Consider the following 21,269-nt stretch of genomic DNA (forward strand, 5'->3'; position numbering starts at 1 on the left):
TTAATTATGATTCCGCTCCGGAGTTGGACAATATTTTGGTTAATTTCCAGTCATAATTATTAAGTCATTACGGTGATGACCCTATCCATGGCCATTTTCCGCGTTTGACAGCGACGCATAATTGATGAGAAAAACAGACAAAAAGCATAATTAGCCTCAGAGTAAAACAATCCCAGTAACAGAAAGGTCTACTTATCATCATGCTGCAGCCGCAGAAACCAAATTTAACCAATCTTGAAAACTTAGGGTAATCAAAAAAAAAAAAAAAATAAATAACGCACAATATTTCATTTTCAAAATGATCCAATTACATATCAACTGTGCTGACAACCTGCCGTCTGGCTTTTGGTTCACGAGTACAAGAATTAATAATTACGTTTTTAATTTCGTCTTTAAATGTAGTTTATAGCCCACAAATCAGCGAGAGTGTGAAAATACCTAACTGGATGAGAGGACACTTCCGCACTGTGGATACACCGCTCATTAAGTCCCTAACAGTTAAACATAAACACAAAAAGAGTATGGGTGCCATGTTGCAAATGCTCCTTTAATGTTTGTATCGTGTCAAACTGAATGATTTTTTTTTTTTTAACATACAGAAATGATATGGCTGCAGCTTCAAACAGCTCCAGACACAATCAACACAATCAACCTGTTTGCTGGTATTTAATTAGGTTTCTGTTACGCCTTTTGGTTGATTTTGAAAACAGAAAACTATAAGCAGATCTGATTTAGGGAGCCTTAGTTTAATCTCCCTTCAGGCAGCTAGCAAATTAATTCTGAATACATGAATAACTGTACATAGGGAGATCAATAAACTTGCGACTGCGTGACAATACAAGGATCTGTTGAATAAGGGACAAAGCTACTTTCCTCTCGTCTCATTTTTGGTCTCCCTTTCAGATATATATACAAGTTTCTTTTTGAAAAATAAAATCGAAATCACACCACACTCACATATATATAAACACTGGAATGAAAACTGAAACTTTCAATAAATAATAAATGAGTCTGGAGGCTTATCCATACCAGATACTTTACAGGAGTCAACTAACTCCGTAGCCTATCTCTCAAATCATTAATGAGTTGGAGATCACGGTGTCTTGGCCCTCATAACTTAATAAACAGACTCTCCATGTTTTCATAAATGGCTGGCAGAGGAGCTTTGGGTCGACAACATCCAGCCCCCGACAACAGAGATACAGCTTCCAGCCGACAAAGAAATTCTTCAAAGTTCTCCGAACGTTCGTACGAGAGAGGGCAATTCCACGCATTCGTTCCATCAGACCCGCTCGGCCGAACGAAGAGACCGCCGACGAATTTGCTCCCGTCCGCGCTCTCGAGATTAGCCTGTTAAGGAACCGCCGGCCACCTCGACAGGTCTTCAGAACGGCCACCGGCGGGCCGCGGGAATTAAAAAATAATGGACTCATTTCTGAAGCGGGGGCAGCTGCAGGGTGACCAGAAATCTTGTCTTTTTTTTTCCTGGGACAGCCCCCAGATTTCAGCCACTTTTCACACGTCCCCACTTATTCTGGGAAAATCTTGATTTTCCCCTGTTTCGGTCACAGGCGTACTTCAGAGGGCTTTCTTTGACTGTAACGGTCATTACTGCAGGTTCTCACCGCATTATGAGTTCTCCAGGGAATTTGGTCACACACTATACATATGAGGACAGGGTACACAGGTCTGGCAGGAAAAGCAGTGACCTGTGGACTGTTCAAAGTCGGGTTCAGTTGGGAACACTATGGCTAAAGTTAAAAATAAATAAATAAATACATTTATGTAATGGGCTAAACTGTCTCTTCTTATTGTTAAACTTAATTGTGTTCATACATCTTGATAAATTCCTTGGAAAGCGCTTATGGAAAACGGGTGGAGATCGATATTCTGTGCAACGGACCTGAGAACTGAAATTGTGTGAAGAATCGCAGGGTTTATTGCAGTTAGGATTGAGTGATTGCAGTTGCAGTACACCCAATGATGCCACACAGGACTTAAAATGTTAAGCCAAAACATCAGCATACTTTTCATTCATCGCAGAGTCACAGTCTACTTTCTGCAGCATTGGAAATAAACATTTTGTAAGGTTGGCCTGAGATGACACAAGTTTGACACCCTGGAAGTAATGCAGCAGGAGCAGTTGAAGGCCCACAGGATCGCTGCCCGGTTTGAGGACCTTGGGCCTCCTGGTCTGAAAGTACAGGGATGAACCCGCCCCGTCAGCTTTTAGCAGTCCCACGGTGGGACGGATTTGGGGACGTGAGCCAGGAGAACATGTTTTGGGCCACGTGAGACTGGTGCTGACCTAATAAAACTCAGCATTTACCAACACAAGTCCAAAATCATTATACCGGATTGCATATGGTCTTTGGATTCAATATGAACACTTGAGGACACAATACGAAAACTGGGAATAAAATGCACAAAAGAAAGCCCCCCCCACTCCCCCACACACACATCTTGAAAACTTTAAAGATAAAAAGAAAGTACTGCCTTTGGAAACGGTCAGAAAAGCCAACAGGAAACACCCAAAGGAAGTACTCATTTTCATTAAGTACAGCAGGTACACACACTGACATGGGTAAACACCTCAGGTGGGCTCAAGAGTTCCATCTCACCTGCAGGAAGAACAGATGCAGAGTGACGTCCTGCACCAGCTCCTCCTCCGCGTTCTCCGGGTAGAACTTGGCCAGGAAGTGCAAGGTTATGGGCTCCTCCTTAGGGATGTCATGGTCCAAGACCTGCAGACAAACAAAAAGTTTTCCCATTCATGATGTTAAAAAATTTCAATTCCTCCCTCACTGCAGTAGCGCTGATCTCCGGTCAGGAGAGCGAGGGTGGAGGAAGCATCGGCTGCTCTGGTCTGCGGCAGAACACTGACCTCAGATCAGTGTTCTACTGCGGAAAACAGAAGTCGACGTTTCCTTCCGCTACTGCAGTGCTACTGCTGAGCTACAGGAGGAGGGCTGTACGGAACGCAACCCTTACCTTCTTGTCCATCTTCAGCCAGGCCACGGTGTCCTTCACGTCGTACTGCAGGCCGAAAAACCAGGTCTCTCTGAGACCCAGAGTCCGGCACACCAAATCGAAGAGGTCCTTCCCTTTCCATTTGACCTGGAGAGAGACGCAGGCCGGTTTAGTGCCACGCGTATTCACGCTAAATGTTCGTGCCACAGCTGTGACACTGCAGCGGAACTCCTGCAGTTCCTGTTTACATTCCCACAAGCATTGCTCTTAGATCAGGTGGTGTAGGGCGCGGTTGGGGCAAATACCGGCAGACACTGTGGCCCTCAGGACCTACACAACCACACAACACCAATAAGTACTTACACTTGCTTATTCCTCAATACTGGCAACAGTAGATCTTGGAACATTCTGCAGATCGTTTGCCAGAACACTTGACTGCATGATAGAAGCATTTACTTATCTTCCTTACATGCAACAAAGCTCGCTATTGCATCGACCTTCTTTTAAATAACGAGTTAATATTTACAAAACATTACAGTATGGCCTTCAGCCATTTTTATGACAGAACTGGCACAGTATGCAAATGACTTAACAGCTTTAGCAGCAATGTCTAAATGTGTGCACTGAAACTGCCACAGCCAATCTTGCGCAGATGCATCAGTGACTAACGTCGCCGGGGAAAAGATTGTCATGCGTCTCATTCAAGCTGCAGTGTAAATGTAGACAAATGGATGCGATGTGAATTCTGGCGCATAACCGTCACGCGCAGCTTGTGCATAGAACGTCGGTGATGGGGATGTAGAATAGGGTACTCGCAAAGTCGCAATGAACGATAACCGCAATCGCGCGCTTAGCCTGTGCATCACTAAGTTTCTTAAACGCGCCAGTTCAAGGCGGGAGGTGAGCAAAGCGCGTCTCTGTCTTCTGTGCGCGAGCCTACAAGATCAAAGGCACGTTTTCAATTATATTTTTATCTCTGCGAGATTGAAATTAAAGGGTAGAGCGTATTTAAAGAATGAGAAGGAAGAATTTCAAGTGCTAGCCTAATAAGGCGAAGGGAGTTATGTAACGGCGCGTTGAGGGCATATTGGATCTGCATTGATAGCATCAGCCTTCTGTGAAGTGCAAATCATGCAAACGGTGCACCTGAGGTGAAATCAATTTAGGGAGGAAAAACCTCAAATGACTAAAATACAAACCGATTACAATCGCCGTAATAATAATACTTTTAAAAATCGCTTTTTTTTTTTAAATATAGAATGGCGTCTTGGACACGGAGCAACCGGGATATAAACCCGCAAAACACTCAGTGAGAGAACAGCAACGCGTTTTTAAGCCAATATCCAGGTCCCCTAAGTGCCCGTGACATTTTCCTTGTAATTTGGTTGCAGTCATTTGATCACATCTGTCAAACTGCGGCTGGCACCTAAATCGAGAGTTCAGTCACCGAGACCCGCGCCTGAAACGACAGTGAAATGTCTCGAGCCGGCAGCACGCCTCTCCGAATCGGTCGCTGTGTCATGACGGCAGGAAAGATCAATGCGTCGGGGGGGTTTCATTGATAGACTGATCCCTCTATCGGAGAGTTCAAAGCGATGAGAAATCAAGGCAAAGATCACGCAGCCTGGGAATGATAACACATCCCCAGTGCTGATCCGCGATCAGGCTCGAGTCATGCCCGTTCCCGTACTCGCATCCGTAAAAGCACAATGCATTGCGCCTGAATGAATTATTCCCTTTCAATATATTTTAACACCACCAGGTATTTCCCACGAGGAAATTAACCATGGTTTTTGAAGACACAAGATGAGATTTCGACTAAACTACTGCAATTACAAAATGTGCTGAGAACGGATACTGAACAAGTGCGCTATTTCTAGATTATTGCCATGGGATCGACTGACTATGATGCAGTTAAAATTAGCAGAGCTTCAGACACAATAAAAAGAAACCCATGTAAAAAAACGCCGCAATTCTTAACGTTTGCTGCCACCTTGTGGTCACAATAGAGTACAATCAAAATCCCGCTTTCAACAAGTTTACAATTGGGGGTCTGGAAAAGGTAATTAAATTAAATTTGTGGGCCGTCCTCATCAAAAATGTGCAAGCGAGTCCACATGTACAAGTACACTGCATCGATAAAATCAGAATAAAAGTATAAATTATAACGGTTACAAACATGTTTTCCAGAAGCAATATATAACTAGAAAACGCTGGTCATTACCTTAAGCATGCTTTTTAATGCAACAAGTAAAAAAGGAGACTTTTTTTGTGTGTAAGCCTGTCACTACCACAATCATCATCATCATCATCATCATCATCATCATCAAAACTGATTGTATTTTATGCAGTATGCCACAGTGACTGACCCAGCTGTGATGTTGAGAGGGATGCTTTCCATGTCCCTAAGGGTACAGTGTGATTATTTTGCGATTAGGAATGATGTGGAGGGGTTTCATAATGTTCAGAGCTTGGGAGGGTCAGTTTGCACTGTTAGGGAGGACAGACTGAGAATCCTGATTTGAAAGGGCTTCTTTTTTTTTGTACCTGGGTAAAGTGTTCACTATTTCCCGGTTATTGTTATTTAGTATTATTACTTTCTTGGCACAGTTCTGGCGGTTGTATGCAGTGGTGTGTGTGTGTCTGTGTGCGTGTCTATGGCCAAAGTATTAGAGTCCGGGGATGATGGGACTTGGTCCTTCTTTGTCCCAGTTTTTAAGTTGTTATTGCAACTCGCGTCATTGCAGAACATCAAAGTCGCTGCAAGAAGAAGCACAAGCTCCCATTTGTAAATGTGGTATTATTTATTCCCTGTCAATATTCATGGGCTTTTTCCAACACCAAGAAATTGGCAGATTATTTTTTAAATCGGGTCCATCTCAAAATATGAAACTGTTCCAGAGGCCTTTTTACATTCAGATCACAGACAGTTATTATAAACAACTTACTTAAATCTGACACCTTCAGAGCCATCTTCCCTTTGGGACATGACTGAATAGAGGCCTTGATTTGGGGGGGCCGTCCTCCAGTTTAGTTTCCCAGTGTCGTCCCGCACGGACAGGAAGGGTGACGGCGGGAGAAGCGTCCGGCTGGTGAAGAGGAGGGGGGTGGGGGTGGGGTAAGGTAAGGTAAAGCGCCCCCCCCCCGCCTCCATTCTCCATTCACAGAAAAGCCATCGAGCATTTCGCTCCATCTGGTTTCTGTTAATTCAGAGACATTCCTCGGTCATGAGCCGCTCGTTTCCTGTTGTCCTCCGAGCGGGGAAAAGAAAACTAGCTCTGCTAGAACCGCCGTGGCTGGAGGGGCTTCTCCAACTGCTGGCTTTAATTGGAAAAAGTCTAAATATAGAGCGTCCACACAGCGCCGGTTTGAGCGATACAACCAAGACCGATAAAAGGAAGCTGAACAGTCGGGGCTTGGAGGAGTAAGGGCGAATAATATTGTGCCAAATCATTTTAAGTGCCGTTTAAAAACGGGTATAATCTTTCTGTAAACATGCACTCAATTAAACTTCCCATTGGATCTGGGAACAAAGCGGCTTATTGCGTCTCAGGGGAATAAGAATATCATGTTGAATGAATTATGCCTTCGAAAGTGGCCTCTCTCTTGGTGAACAGCCTACTTCGCAATGATGACGTGGGTGCAAGTTATGACTTCTGTGATCAAAACAAAATGTGGGAGTTGAAAGTGAATGCACAACAGGAACAAACTCTGCCTTACGTGTCCTTTCTAGAAATCATTATAGACTGTAATCCTAATGTAAAGTAGCATTAAAATATATTCATATTTATGATGAACTGTATGACCCACTATAAAGTAATTTCAAAAGGGGTTGGGCCACCACGGGTACCTAGCATAGCCTATACCCACCATAGATGGCACAGAAATGCTTTAATATCAGGTGAAAGCGATCGCTCGTTACCATCGAGTAACGACTGACACCAAACTGGACTTCTAAGGGTATGCGATGCGTGCGTCAAAACCATTCCAGGTAAATGTGGTCCACATCATTACGAAAGCACCAGGGCCCTTCGCTGTAGGACCACCATTGCGTTTCCACTGGTATGTTCACGACCGGCTTGTCTCAAAAGGAACTAAACCAATTTCATTTTCTCTTAAAAGAAACCATACCTATAAAAAAAAAAAAAGACTACTCCCAAAACTACAATGAGCCACAGCAGATGTTATGAAACTGAACGAGTTGTTTTTATGTAGAATGATGACAGCTGTTCAAGCCCAGGCACCCAGCATTACGTGCACCCTGGGTCAACTTCCAACTTCATGACACAAGGAGGTTAAACGGGGTCTTCAGAAGTTCACGCACTTCTCAGGAGTCTTTGACGACTTTTTTTTGGTTCTTCCTCGCAAAATTCTTTCCTGAGTTTAACTTCAAACATTCTCAGAGATTTATTTCTAGAGATAAATATACTGGTAGACTTGTTCTCTCCTTTAGAAATGGATGTATCACTTTTTGATTATTATCAAGATGCAATGTCGTTTTTCCAACAAGAGCCAGATAAACCTGGGGAACGTCTGAAATCATCTTGCTCTCAATTCTGACAGGGAGGGCAGGCCCAGGGAAAAACTCTGATGTTTATAAAAAATAAATCAATCAATCAATAAATAACTAAATAAATCAAATCAAATCTCGATTTCTGCAGCCAACATCTGAGAAGTTTTGGAGATGTATCCCTGTTATGAAGAATCCCAGACAGTTTGAGTTTGCTTCCTTCACACAGCACGCGGTAGTAAATTCTTCTTCATAGGGAAATTGGCACATTCAGCTTTTTTTCCTTTTTTTTCATGGTCACCACCTTGTGGGATTAGCATTCTTCTGCACTCACACACACACACGTTCACACACCGACTCACACACACGTGCACACACACATGCAGGCCTCACCTGGGTTGCTTCATAGAACAAGAATAAATATGATCTCATCACAGCATATTGTTCAATTCCCGATGTGCAGGGAAATTAAATTCACATCCAAGCTCATTTCGCCTGCTTACTGTAAAGCACAAGCTCTAGAGGAAAAAGGATCTATATAAATGCAATATATTCGGCTATCACTAGGCTATACATTGGGCATACATTTCCATTCATTAGTTAAAAATGAAACAGTAGGAAAACAAAACACTGTTCCTACCATTTTCAATCAAGAATCCCCCACCTACATCATAAAGGTCAAGGAACAGAGGATTTTCTAAAAAGTTTTTAAACAAATGCTCACTTAAACTTAAACAGCATGTTTACACAGTCTAGATTAGCCATTTAAATGGACTAATTAGTAGAATTCCCTCTTCAAAACATAAAATACCCAGACCAGTGGCTATTATCATTTGGGACAATAATTTCCAGAGTTTCCTTGGAAACAATAAGCCAGGACCCCCCTAGGATAGCAAGAAAATGTGCAATTATCTAAGCTTTTGGCAGCAACACTCACTTCAATAATCTGTTAATTACTATTAGATTTGGGCTTTTTTCCCCCCACATCCCAGCAAGCCATGTTTTGCCCACCATTTAATTTGAATATCTGAAATTGCTCAGACACACAACCACACGCTGATATCCATTACAGTTCAAACAAATTTACCCCCACCCCCATTCTGTAGTCAACAGAACCCTTACAGAAATGTAATTTGATACTGAAATGTACTTTTTTTTTAAATACATTTTCAATGCTGCACAAAATATGGACAATGCTTCACAAAATATGGACATACTGCTGAGGTACTAGAAAGAAAGAAAAAAAGGTTGCAGGGTGTCAGTCTTGGATACAAGGACCTGGATGAAAATGTGTTAGCACAAATTTAAGGATTGCTGTGCACTGTGTTAGATTCTGCGTGTACCTTCCCCTGCTCCCATACCTGTGGCTAGTTACTTCTACATTTTACATTAGAACTTACATTACCATATGAATAACATTACCCATTTGCTAAGCCAGCAGCCTTATCCAAGATTCACAGGTGCGATGGCGTAGAATAACAATTTGGGAAGGGCTTGCAACTGCAAGGTCGCGGGTTCGAAACCCTGGTGGGGCACATCTGTGCTAGCCTTGAGCAAAGTACTTAACCTAAACTGCTTCAGAAAAAAAGCTTCCAGCTGTTTAAATTGAGTGTATGCAAAAGACTGTGCAAGCTGAGCTAGTCACCCTTGATAAGACAATCTGCTAAATGACAAGAAATGTAAGCGTAAGACAGGCTGACATAGATTTTGTCATATTGTTTCAACAGCTGGGACACAGGTTCAGACTACTGACAGTCTTTGTTATGTTGAGCACCACCCACGCACAACGATTGCGCAATAAAAACGAGAGCAAAGGGCATAGGCCTAGATAATGAATAAAAGACTTGAAGGTAAAAATATATACACATATATATATATATAAATTTAAACTAATTCCACTGTTTGATATCATAAAGTGGAGAACATAAGAAAAATGTCTTCTTGGTTTTACAATTAAGGTGACCCATAACCTGGTGAATTCTGCTGAACGACGTAGAATACACGGCACTGTCGAGTCACAGAAAGAAGGTTCTGGGTTCGAATCCCGGCCAGGGATTGTCTGAATGTGTGAAGTCTGAATGTTCTCCCCATGTCTGCATGGGTTTCTGCCCACAGTCCAAAAGATATGCAGGTTAGGCTTACTGGAGACTCTAAATCACCCATAGGTATGAGTGTGTGAGGGATGTAAGGATGGACAATGTAGAATATATATGTATAAGTTTTGACAGGGGAGTTTGTGGGGTCATAAGGCACATGTGACACTGTTAAATATGGACTCCACTGTAAAAGCATGGGCTACATCTAAAAAAAGACATTTCGATGAAATGCACTATAGCGCTTGTTCCAAGTACAAGCCTGTTGTGCATATACGTTACCTATTAGAAAAATATTAATGGGTTTTATTAAACGGGTTTGTAAATGAAAATATTCCAGACCCAAATTAAGAAGCCCGTGTAGACACACGAGTCATGTCAAATATCTAGCGAAGTGTGCCACGCAGAGGGGCCGCGGAAGAACTACACAAAATTCCAGAAGAGGAACTCAGAAAATGCCAGAATGAGTGAGCGCATTCTTTACTGAATTACCACCCGTCCAAGCAGAGGAGACCAAACAAAGGGCGTGGAGAACTTACCTCGCAATTAAATTCCATTTCTGCGTCCATTGTAACGATCTTTACGTTGAAAGTCTTCGCCTGTTTTCTCCGCAAAGAGTTAAGACCCAATCTTGACGCAAGGGCACTTGCCATGATGTAGATCTACCTATTGTTTCCTTCTTCCAAAATGCAATCAGTGCACGTAGAACCGAACCCGGTCGACGGACAGGTGTAATAATATTACGTTTTCCAGGATGCCAAAGTAATTAGGTTACACCGATCATTAATTTCAAAAATATGAAACCCTACAATCAGAAGAAACACATTTCTTGTCATTCAGACTCCAAGAAAATACTGGCTTAAAAATGCGCACACGTACATTAAAAATATTTTTTTAAAACAGAGACACTGCTGATATCCCTTGATTCTACAACAGCTACAACATCTTCTCGAAGCAGTTAATGGTCCCGTTTGCTATTAAACTATCTTCTATCCCAAAAGGAAACGTCTCTCATCCTCTCTATTCAGGTGTTAAAGTTTTCATTTTAGAATATGTAGCGCTGGCTAACAATGGTTAGCTTATCAAAACATGGGAGATGTTCCCGGTCGACATAGTAAAAAAAGTAACACTCAACTAGCAGCAAAGTTTCATTTTACAGTATTCTGCTAAGTATGTACGCTAGCCTCAAATGTAACGATTAGTGTAGGCTAGTTTATATGACTGTTTTCACCTCATTAAATAAACCCCCATGTGCACGGCGAGCGAGCAGAGTGCCAGCTTTTAGGTTTCTACAAACTTTTTAAATGCTTTCCTTAACTCAGTATATCGACACATTTTCGTTTGCCGTCATCTTGGATGTTTCCAATCAAGGCCCCTTGTTTGTCCACTCGTGGAATACGCATACGCATCGGTCCACCTGGATTGCTTCCCAGTTGCTGCGCGTAGGTAGCAAGCTAAGTGTTTTCCTTTGTAAATATATCCACATTGGCTGGCTCAATAGCTACCCACAGCCGGCTACTTTGCAGTTTTCTTGTCCTCCACGATTTGGCGGTTGACGAAACATTGATTTCCTCAGAAAAGCGGGAACTACCATCGTATTGCACTCTTAATTTAAGACAAAAATGCAATGCACAATTAAAGAAAAACTATGACAAAGTTGCGAAAGCACAGGCTACAAAGCTGCAGCATCAGCAGCAAACCACCAAAACGCATAGAGGCGGCCTAGCGACCAATCGCCGTAAAGTGATTGGCTCCTTTCGCCTTGGTGCAACATCTAACAAAAAAGTTAGATTGTAGGCCGTGCTGTGTGCATAGGCACCGGTAATTATGTAGCCGAGTGTGCTTTGGTTAAATTGCCCACCGTTAACATTTAAAAAGATGTAGTACTTAGGATGTGTTCATTTGCATTGCGTTCACAGGATTCACTTGATGCTGTCATGACAAAAGCGGTTCTATTAGTACTTCTAGCGAGCACGATCTGTAACTGGTCTCTCACGAGTACAGGTGATTTTTCGTTGTCGAAAGAACTGTCTATAGTTTGACAGTGTACCACTAACAACCTGCCATACAAAAGTTACCACATTTGATAAACTGATAGTAGCTTACATCCGGAAGCGAGCTTCTGTCCCTCCCTCTTTACTGATCAAGTTGAGTTGCAGAGACACGACCAATCGAAGCGATACAGCTAAACTAACAAACTAATGCTACCGTATAGTGGGCTACATTCGCTTAACCTGTTAAATAACACTGCAACAAATAGGCCTAATGAAATATTCTGACTCTGAACCAGGGGAAGTCTTATTTTCTTCACGAATCAAAATTTAAAAAATGGGAACGACATAGCCATGATATCCACATTGTTCAACTGCATGTTTCATCTGGAAACAAGAAAACAAGTACAAATAGTCCCTACCGCGTTTCTTGCAAAATGTTTAAATAATGAACGATGCGGTTAATGTGATTATAAACTTGCGCATGCTCCCTTCTGCTTCTAAAGACATGAAAGTTCGGCCCCCTGCGCCAGAAAGGGGCGGTCTTTGCACGATGATGTAATTGGAGTAAACAGTAAAGATGGCTTCGTCGGGATCGGAGGAAGGGTGTTCAGAAGTTAACGGGGTTCTACCTGAAACTGGAAAGAAGATACTGACTGATCTACCAGCCGAGTTGCTAGAATATATCTTGTGCTTCCCTATCCTGAATAACATTGACATTTCCAACGTGTCCTGCAGTTGCAAGAGATTACATGATGTATGCCACGGCAGAGGGAAGGTTTGGGGACATCAGTACAAACTCAGGTGAAACAGACTAGCTCAGCGGCTAACGTCGCCAATGACAGTTCGTGTACAAATGTAGTTATGAGGGTGTGTTTTCTTAACTTGGGTGGCAAAGATTTCCGTGAGCGTCTCTTGGAGAAGTGGCTGTGAAAATCTGCAACCCAGCGTTGACGTTTCGTTGATGCGTCAAATGCATAGATGGAACTAGCAAGCTAACGTTTTTGTAACACCCAAAATGCGTGGCTAACTGAAATTGTGCCGGCTAACCAAAACAGGGGTTTCATAACGGTTAGGTAATGTGACATAGACTTTCATAATTCCGTTTAAATCGTGGATTAGCTAAATGTTGTTAGCTATCCAACGTTAGTGTATTACCTATTTCTATGTGAACTCCTCAGACTAACTTTCTTATTTGTTGTGCGAGGTTTTGCTGACTTGGTTGTTTTATTAACTTATTTCATTTGAATCGAAAATCATGACGGACTTACAGATGCTGAGGATATATAAATTATCGATATATCAATGATCAGTTGTATTTATAGCTTTTTGGAATAGTCGGGCGGTGCTTTCTATCAAAGGGGATAGATATCCGAGATCGTTTAAGTTGACATTAACGTTACTGTAAGTTTTAGTTTGCTTTCTCCTGGCGCATGAAGTTAGGCTACAATACGCTGTGTACACCTAGGCTAAATATTCAATTAACGGTAGGTCAAACACTGTGGGAACCGCCACTGTAGTTTATGATCCTGCCTTACCTTGTGTCTAATGTAGCATTTTATTGAGCATTTAGGAACATCAAGCAATTCGTGTTAATCGGGTTTTTTTGTATTTTAACTGAATTTGAATATTTGACACGGTTGCTTGAAAATTCCTCACACCAAAACACGCTAACGTTTTGATGTGGATGGACGTTTATTTTTAGGTGGCCTAGGCTGCTGAAGAATTACCGTCAGAACGAGCCTTGTGATTGGCTCAACGAATACAGAAGACGACATGTGGTCGGTGTCCAAATCCGAAGAACTGTGGAGTCCATTTCCAGGAGGTTCTTTACAGAAGTTGTAAGTGTCTGGCTGACCAAATGTCTATTGGTCTTTCTTTTTGCGATTTATAAACATATGCACGTAGAATATTACATTTATAGCAGAGGTTGCAGCAATGAGGGTGGCTTGTGAATATGGTTAAGTATTCCAAATTGGGACATAAAGCATAAACAAAAAAAGCTTTTGCATTAAAAAAAAATATAGGCACACCAATTTCAAGGTGCTAGAATTTTCTTTGCAAATGGATGAAAACACAGTCTGCAGGTTTGAGTGATTCAGCTGTGGATGCCTTGATTGACAGTTTGATACCATGGATAGGAGTTAGCTTAAGCAGGATATGATGTTGGGCGTGTGGCTTGCCTGTTGGCACTAACCCAGAGATCTGTAACTCAGCCTTGCGTTGGTCAGGTGTTGGGGGACAGCTTCGCAGAGATTGAGTCTCTTGGAGCACCGGAGCACTTCTGCGAAGATGAACTCCTCTCCATTTTGAACTCGGACAGGAGGTGAGTCTCCGCGGTTTGTGATGTCATTTCCTTTTTTCTTCCTATCCTGGGGACTACCCTTGCCTCCATCAAACTTCAGTTTAAAAGTCGTCAATGAAACAAACCTCTTTGCCCATTCAGTAAAACGGATCGGATGCTGTGTCTTGTTGAGGCCCTCTGTCTGTCTCTCCTAAGATTCTCCTCCTCTCTGTCCCTTTGTTTTCCTCTGGTCACCAGGAAGAGCCTGACTTTGAAGTACTATGCAAAGAAAATCCTTTACTTTCTCCGGCAGCAGAAAATCTTGAGCATCTTGAAGGGGTTCCTGGACCAACCTCCAGAAGAACAGTCAGCGCTTGAGGGTGAGTCTTTGTACAGTAGAGCATAGACCAAAGTGACAGTCTGGCAGTGTAATCAGCTGGGTTCATCACCTTGCCTCCAAGGTGTACGACCCCCGCAATCTTACGAAACAGGTCAAATGACTCTCCAAATGACATAGCATGATGATGACATTATTATATGAAAATAATTTCATGTAATAAAGATGAGGATTTCATGTTGTGATTGGGATATAGGCTACTGATCAGTAGTCTGAAGTATTTTCACAGCTGTTCTTTGAAAATAATCCTTCTGGGGGGATGGGGGGGGTCTATGCATTTCAACCCTCCCAATATTGAAGCTAAAGTTACGTTTCCCTGTGCATGTAAAACGAGTCGCTTCACCTCTTTGGGTTTGTGTGGTTTGGCTGGATCTGCAGGCAAGTTTGTTGAGCATTTCACTTTAGTGCCCTCTTCACCGTAGCCTTGTTTGTTTTCCTGCGCTAGGTGCCGTGCTGGTGGACCAGTACTGTAACCCCCTCGCAGACATATCCATGCAGAGCATATCTGCCCAGCTCGAGGAGATCACAGACAAGGTCAAGAAGACGCTGCGCATTAAAAACCCTTCCCACCCCAGCCTCAGAGCCAATCCAGGTCAGTCTGAACCCTCCATTTTGCCTCGGCCTGTTCGACTGTGTGCTACAGATCATGCAAATCCAGGCGGTTATGCTTGTTGGAGAACTTCAGCCTGAGGCCTTCTTCCCCCACGGCTTGATGCAGATGACTGCTTTCTGGTGGAGGACTTGGAGCTCCAGAGACAGGTGGTTTGCGCCCTCAACGCCGTCCTGTACGAGCAGCTCCAGTACAAGGGCAACGAGTGTGACTATTACAACCCCCTCAACTCTTACATCCACCAGGTGCAGTGCTGCCATTCTTAACCCTTTTGAATTTTTTTTGGAATGTTTTTTCAGAATTTTAAGTCATTGTTCTAGAACTGCTTTCAGTTACCAGTAGCGATTGTTACATCAGCATTAGAATGTTCGGTTAGGAACATTCTAATCATGTATTTGGTGGTCTTACACCTTAAAGCATTGATGGTAGTACTTGGCTAACACTTTTGAATGTCTCTGTAAAAGCGAACACACCAGAGAAATGCTTTGGACTACTCACACCCTGGCTTTTCTTCCTGTTCTCATCAGGTGCTGCTCCGCCGGACGGGCATTCCCATTAGCCTCTCTGTTCTCTACCTGACCTTAGCCAGGAAGTTGGGTGTCCAACTGGAGCCAGTGAACTTTCCCAATCACTTCCTCTTGCGTTGGTGCCAGCAAAGAAGAGGGTAAGATGAGAGAAAATACACTTTTTAATGTTTCATAGTGCATAATAAGTATGTAATTATTAGGGATGTAATAAAACATCAATACATTGAATATTGATCAACCCAATGGTTCAGTATATTGTATATACTCCCCAACAAGTTCAAGAGCTGTTTTTTCTACTCATTTGTTTTTGTAATGTAATACAACAGGTGGCCACACAGAGGCGACGTAACACTGCCACCACCTGTGCACCCCTCCTCCTCCAACCCGTTTTAGTTGTCAGTTTGACAGAGCTTGACAGATAGATGCGAGTCTAGTACATACAGTGTGCACAAGGTTAGTTTTTTTTTCTCTTTACAGCAGTGCAGATATCTACGATTACATGTACATCGACGCCTTCGGGAAAGGCAAGCAGCTGACCGCCAAGGAGTGCGAGTACCTGATCGGTCACCAGGTGACGGCGGACTACTACAGCGCCATCAGCACGACCGAGGTGCTGCTGAGGATGGTGGGAAACCTGCTGAACATTGGCAAGCGAGGGTGAGACTGCGACGAACCTACATTACATTACATTACATTACGGTACATTACATCACAGGCATTTAGCAGACACTCTTATCCAGACCGACTTACACAACCATTTACATAGCATTTACATTTGCTTCCATTTATACAGCTGGATATATACTGAAGCAATTAAGCGGTTAAGTACCTCGCTCACAAGTAAAACCTGCCCAATCCCCTCAAAAGGAATTTTTTAAAGATCAGCTGTGAAATTACTTCAGACGACTGATCATTACCCTATATCCCATTACATTACATTACAGGCATTTGGCAGACACTCTTATCCCAAACTATTTACATAGTATTTACATTTTATCTAATTATACAACTGGATATATATATATACTGAAGCAATGCAGGTTGAGTACCTTGCTCAAAAGTTCAACGGCAGTGTCCTAGCCGGGAATCGAACCAGGGACCTTTAGGTTACAAGACCAGTTCTTTACCCATTATACTACACTGCCGCCCATAAACTACACACCTGTTCCTTTCTGTGTTCTGTGTACGGCAGAGAGGGGAACGAGAAGTCCTACCAGCTCCTGAGGGACTCGCTGGATCTCTACCTCACCATCAACCCCGACAATGTCCAGTACCTGCTGCTGCAGGCCCGGCTGTACTTCCACCTGGGCATCTGGCCTGAGAAGGTCAGTCCGATGTCTTTGGATGACACGGTCTGTTTTGGAAACGATCTTGGTTCCTAATTTTAAAAAGGAAAACAAACAAAACTAACGAAATCATATTTGTTGGCACCGTCCTGGTTCCTGTCCCATCTTTCCAGCCTGTAATTTTAGGAGAATGCAGACTGACGGGTCTCACTAAAGTGCATGCGGTCAGCGATCACTGAGGTAGAGCTCAGCTGAGCTTAGCGTTTATGCTAGATAACGATATGCATGCGTTGCTGGTGGGATACTCGTTTCATGCTAAGTGCCCGTCTCGCGGGAGCCCTCAGGTACTGGACATCCTGCAGCACATCCAGGCCCTGGACCCGTCCCAGCACGGGGCGGTGGGCTACCTGGTGCAGCACACCCTGGAGCACATCCAGCACAAGAAGCACCCCCTGGAACCCTGGGCCAAAAAACGCAGCGCCCCCGAGCACCAGGAGGTGCACTACTCCGTGGGGCTCATCATGAAACACAAGAGGTGCGCGCCAGGGGTCGAGGGGGGAGACCCTGCACCTCAGGGCCCCGTTTGGGGTGGGGAGGGAGGGAGGGTTTGCGGGGGTGGGTGGGGGGGAGGGGTTAAGCTGGGGCACTGTTTGACCTCATGGTCTGCTCAGGGAGTGGTTTTTGACCAAGGTGCAGGCACACTTCAGGACCTGGTCAGGGAGAGGTGTTCAGTCACTCAACACCCAATGTGTTGCGTAACCGACCCGACGCGGTGTAGTAAAAATAGCTCCTCTGTTCCACTCGGAGACGACAGGAATTCCAACCGTGCAGAGATCAGGGGGCTCGTGTCATTGTTTTTTAGATTAGACTGTAAACTAAAGGCCAGTCAAGCACACCCATTCAAGGTAGAGATATCATCAGGGGCATGCAAATGAGAAGCACAGAACCACCCCCCCACCCCCACAGCTCCAGCAACCAGAGAACAGCAGCTGTCTGGCCCCTGTTTATTTTAAGACTCACTAAGCAGATCCACTTATGCTAACAGCTAGCCGACCGACTGCAGGACACGGCTTAAAACGTATTCAGATTCCACATTATGGTCAGCCCGAACAAGAGTATATCCTGTGGTGTTTAAGGCGGTCTGAGATTAAGTCCTTAGTTAAAGTGCCTCCTGTATTTAATGTAGTGGTACTTGTGTAGCTCTCCAAAGGGAGAAGAGTGAGTCCCGTGACTGAAGGGGTGGGGTGTGGGTGCAGGTTTTTGTTTTAGCCCAGAGCTAAGACACCGGATACTCCTTAGCAAGGTTGACTGAAGGCCGCTGATTAGCTAATTGGTTGAATCGGGGGTCTTAGTGCTGGGCTAATACAAGAACCTGCACCCACACCATTGCAAACACACCCTCGCGAGTGAGGAGCGACATTTCCTAGCCCTCTGCTCCACTGGCACGCTCTGATCCACACACTGGGTTTTTTCGGATAAGACTGGACGCCCCCCTGCTCTAGCGCATCTCTCCTTGACTCTGGCCGTCTCCCCTCCCCTCTCCAGGTCAGGATATAACTGCGTGATCTACGGGTGGGACCCCAAGTGCACCATGAGTCAGGAGTGGATCACCACCATGAGGGTCCACCAGCTGTCCTACGGGGACAACCAGCCCTTCTACAACGTCCTGGTCCAGGACGGGACGTGTCGCTACGCGGCCCAGGGTACGCCCTACCCCACCCCCCAATTCTGCACATCCCACTCTTCCCCTCCCATCTTTTTATAACACAGGAGGAAAAGGTCAGAGTTAAGATTCCAGTCATCGCACAGGCTGCATTGCCTATAGAGAATGAGGCATTGAAGTGTGCACTGCTGTGTATGGACCATGCAGAAACTCATTGAGTATAACATCACCACAGTCCTCTCTGAGCAGAAACCACTGCGGACTGCTGGTGAATTCCAGTGTGCTGATAAGACATTTACTTATGCAGTTAAGCAAGAATGAATTTAATGGTGGTCAATACTGCAGTGTTGGGTGTTTTTTTTTTTTTTTTTTAATTGCACCAGAGCGATAAAATTTTGTCCACCCTTCGTCTCCCTCTGTCTCCGTCCCACAGAGAACCTGGAACCTCACTCCGACCCCCTGGAGATCGCGCACCCGGAGGTGGGTCGCTACTTCTCCGAATTCTGCGCCACCCACTATGCCGCCAACGAGGAGCTGCAGGCCCGATACCCGGAGGACACGCCCGAGACCCTGCGCACCGTCCGGGAGCTGTACCACGGCCCGGCCGCGAACTCGGGACCCCCCGAACCTCCGGGGGTACCGCCGGCGCCCCATGACCCCGCAGACGCGTGACGCGCCACCTTCCCGCAGCGCGAACGCTCGCGTTTAACCCAAAAACAACCGACACCCGCCAGGGGGGGGTCACAGCCCAGGCCACGCCCACCCATCCACATCCACCACCCCCCCCCTCCCTCCGCACGGAATGACATCATCTGAAAGTTACGTCTGCCACACACACACACACACACGCGTTTGTAGTGTAATTAATGCACTTACGAAGTATGACTCTTCATCCATGAAACGGAAATTGATTTCTTTTTCTGTACATTTGCAAGTAAAAGCTGTAGTAAACCAATGGACTCATTGTGTCTGTCAGTTCAGTGAACGGTGTACATGCATCTATTAAAATTGGACAAGAAACTTTGTTGACAGAGGAAAAAATGGACAACGGGAATATTCTTTTGTAGTGAACAAGGTAAAACTTTTAGAAACCACAATTTAAATTGACTCCATATCAGTCTAACAACAATTCCAGTTAAATATGCTTATCACATGTAATTCCTATGTATTAACTTCACCTTGCACTTTCTGTAGAAAATAACTGACTAACCACGTTTGAAAACATTTTCATGAATTTCCCAGATGTGTCACCACAGGTATAGTGCCGTTTTTAAATGCGTTCAAATTGCACAGCACATTCAATATAAAACATCTACATTGTGTCCATCCCATTTCACTGTAAGTAAATTCTCTCTATTATATAATGAAAAAAAATTAATAAACCATTGCACTCTGATACAGAATCACTGATAACCAGTACATCAACTTTTAAATGCATATACCGAGTCAACAATCGGGCTAGGAATACACTTTCATGTTTGTGCATTTCACAATACACTGATAGCAATATTAAATGACCTGGTAGCCCACAGAAGACCAAAGAGTACTTTCTGTTGTGAAGGAAAAGCCCCTTTTCAACTGTTGAACAGATGAAGAGCACTCTCCGGGATGTAGGCGTTGATGTGGTGAGAGTCTACGGTAAAGAGAAGACCACAGAAGCACAGTCTCAGAGGGTTCTCCGCAAGATGCAAACCACCAATTAGCCTCCAGAACAGAACAGCCTGGTTGGAGTTTGCTAAAAAAAAAGTACATTCAAAACACTGAGTTCTGGAACAAAGTGTTATGGACAAATGAGAAGTATTAATGAGTACCAAAGTGATGGAAGAAGGAAAGTGTAGTGAAAGAAAGGAACGGCTCATGATCTAAAGTACCCAGCCTCATGTGTGAAACATGGAGGATTTTGTGTTATGACTTGGGCATGCTTGGCTGCCACTGGAACTGGCTCACTTGTCTTCAGTGATGACGTGCCTGCTGACGGCAGCAGCAGGATGAATTCTGAAGTGTGCAGAAACATCTCATCGGCTCAGATCCAACCAAATGCCTCAAAACCCATTGGATGGTGCTTTACCTTGCAGCAGGACAGTGACCCCAAACACACTGCTAAAGCAACCAAGGAGTTTTTCAGGGGCCAAAAGTGGAATGTTCTTGACCGGGTAAGTCAATCACCCATTCTCCACCCGAACACACGTTTCACTTACTGAGGACGAGACTGAAGGTGAAACGCCCCACGCCCCCCCCCCATCCTCCCCAAAAATAAAGAAAATACAGGAAGTGAAGACGGCTGCAGTACAGGCCTGGCAGAGCATTGCCATGGACGATTACCCAGCATCTGGTGATGTCTATGGGACAGAAACTTCCGTTCCGGCAGCCATCTTATGCAAAGGGCTTGTAACCAAATACTAAGTATGACTTCATTTCAGATTATGTTAATTTGTCCAATTACTTTTGCTCCCCTAAAATGGGTGACTATGTACAAAAAAGGGTTGTAATATCTATACGGATCACCCGATATGGATGTAAAAACGTTCAAATTAAAGCTGACATTGTGCACCCTAACTTAATTTTCATTGTTTAATTTCAAATGCAGGTTTGCTGGAGTACGGAGCTAAAACAACAACAACAAAAATTGTCACTGTCCCAGTACTTTTGCATTTCCTCAGATAAATATTTCACAATTACAACTCAACATTGAATGCTCTGTAATGACAAAAAAAAATGTTCAGCAGTGATGCACTGATCATCTGTACAGACAAGCTTAAAATAAGCAGTCACCTTGAAATCTGTAGCTCCGAAGAGTACTGTAATAAATTGAGCTTAAACAGAAGGGAAAGTCTAGTCTAGAGGACACGACTGATCTCATTAGAGATCTACATTCCCAATTATTTGCCATAGCTATGCCTTCAAATACATTTTTTACGGAGTTCACATTTCCCTTGCA

The 21,269-nt window shown here is 44.0% G+C and overlaps 2 protein-coding genes across 4 annotated transcripts in view; one reads left to right on the top strand and one right to left on the bottom strand.

The window, feature by feature from the left end:
• The window catches only part of nf2a (NF2, moesin-ezrin-radixin like (MERLIN) tumor suppressor a), a 33,010-nt gene extending 20,981 nt beyond the window's left edge, over positions 1 to 12,029 (bottom strand). Inside the window, exons 1-3 of one of the 2 annotated variants that reach the window (XM_064353633.1) lie at positions 10,113 to 12,025; positions 2,992 to 3,117; positions 2,622 to 2,744 (exon numbers count right to left, since the gene is read on the bottom strand). In XM_064353633.1, the coding sequence (XP_064209703.1) occupies positions 2,622 to 2,744; positions 2,992 to 3,117; positions 10,113 to 10,226 (363 nt within the window). In that variant the 5' untranslated portion in view covers positions 10,227 to 12,025. Of the gene's footprint in view, positions 1 to 2,621; positions 2,745 to 2,991; positions 3,118 to 10,112 lie in introns of both variants that reach the window. The other variant, XM_064353634.1, reaches the window with a different exon arrangement.
• A 55-nt stretch (positions 12,030 to 12,084) lies between these two features.
• Positions 12,085 to 19,290, top strand: fbxo21 (F-box protein 21). 2 transcript variants are annotated; one of them, XM_064353631.1, is made up of 12 exons: positions 12,085 to 12,368; positions 13,270 to 13,405; positions 13,781 to 13,890; positions 14,107 to 14,228; positions 14,691 to 14,837; positions 14,964 to 15,100; positions 15,383 to 15,519; positions 15,860 to 16,039; positions 16,575 to 16,707; positions 17,013 to 17,203; positions 18,214 to 18,371; positions 18,765 to 19,290. In XM_064353631.1, exons 1-12 carry the CDS (start codon positions 12,145 to 12,147, stop codon positions 19,001 to 19,003), a joined length of 1,914 nt encoding a protein of 637 aa, XP_064209701.1. In that variant the 5' UTR covers positions 12,085 to 12,144; the 3' UTR covers positions 19,004 to 19,290. The 2 variants fall into 2 exon arrangements, with proteins under 2 accessions (XP_064209701.1, XP_064209702.1); XM_064353632.1 differs by having other exon boundaries at positions 13,796 to 13,890.
• Positions 19,291 to 21,269: the final 1,979 nt, after the last annotated feature.

The sequence above is a fragment of the Anguilla rostrata genome, chromosome 10 (assembly GCF_018555375.3).
Source record: "Anguilla rostrata isolate EN2019 chromosome 10, ASM1855537v3, whole genome shotgun sequence".
Taxonomy (NCBI): domain Eukaryota; kingdom Metazoa; phylum Chordata; class Actinopteri; order Anguilliformes; family Anguillidae; genus Anguilla; species Anguilla rostrata.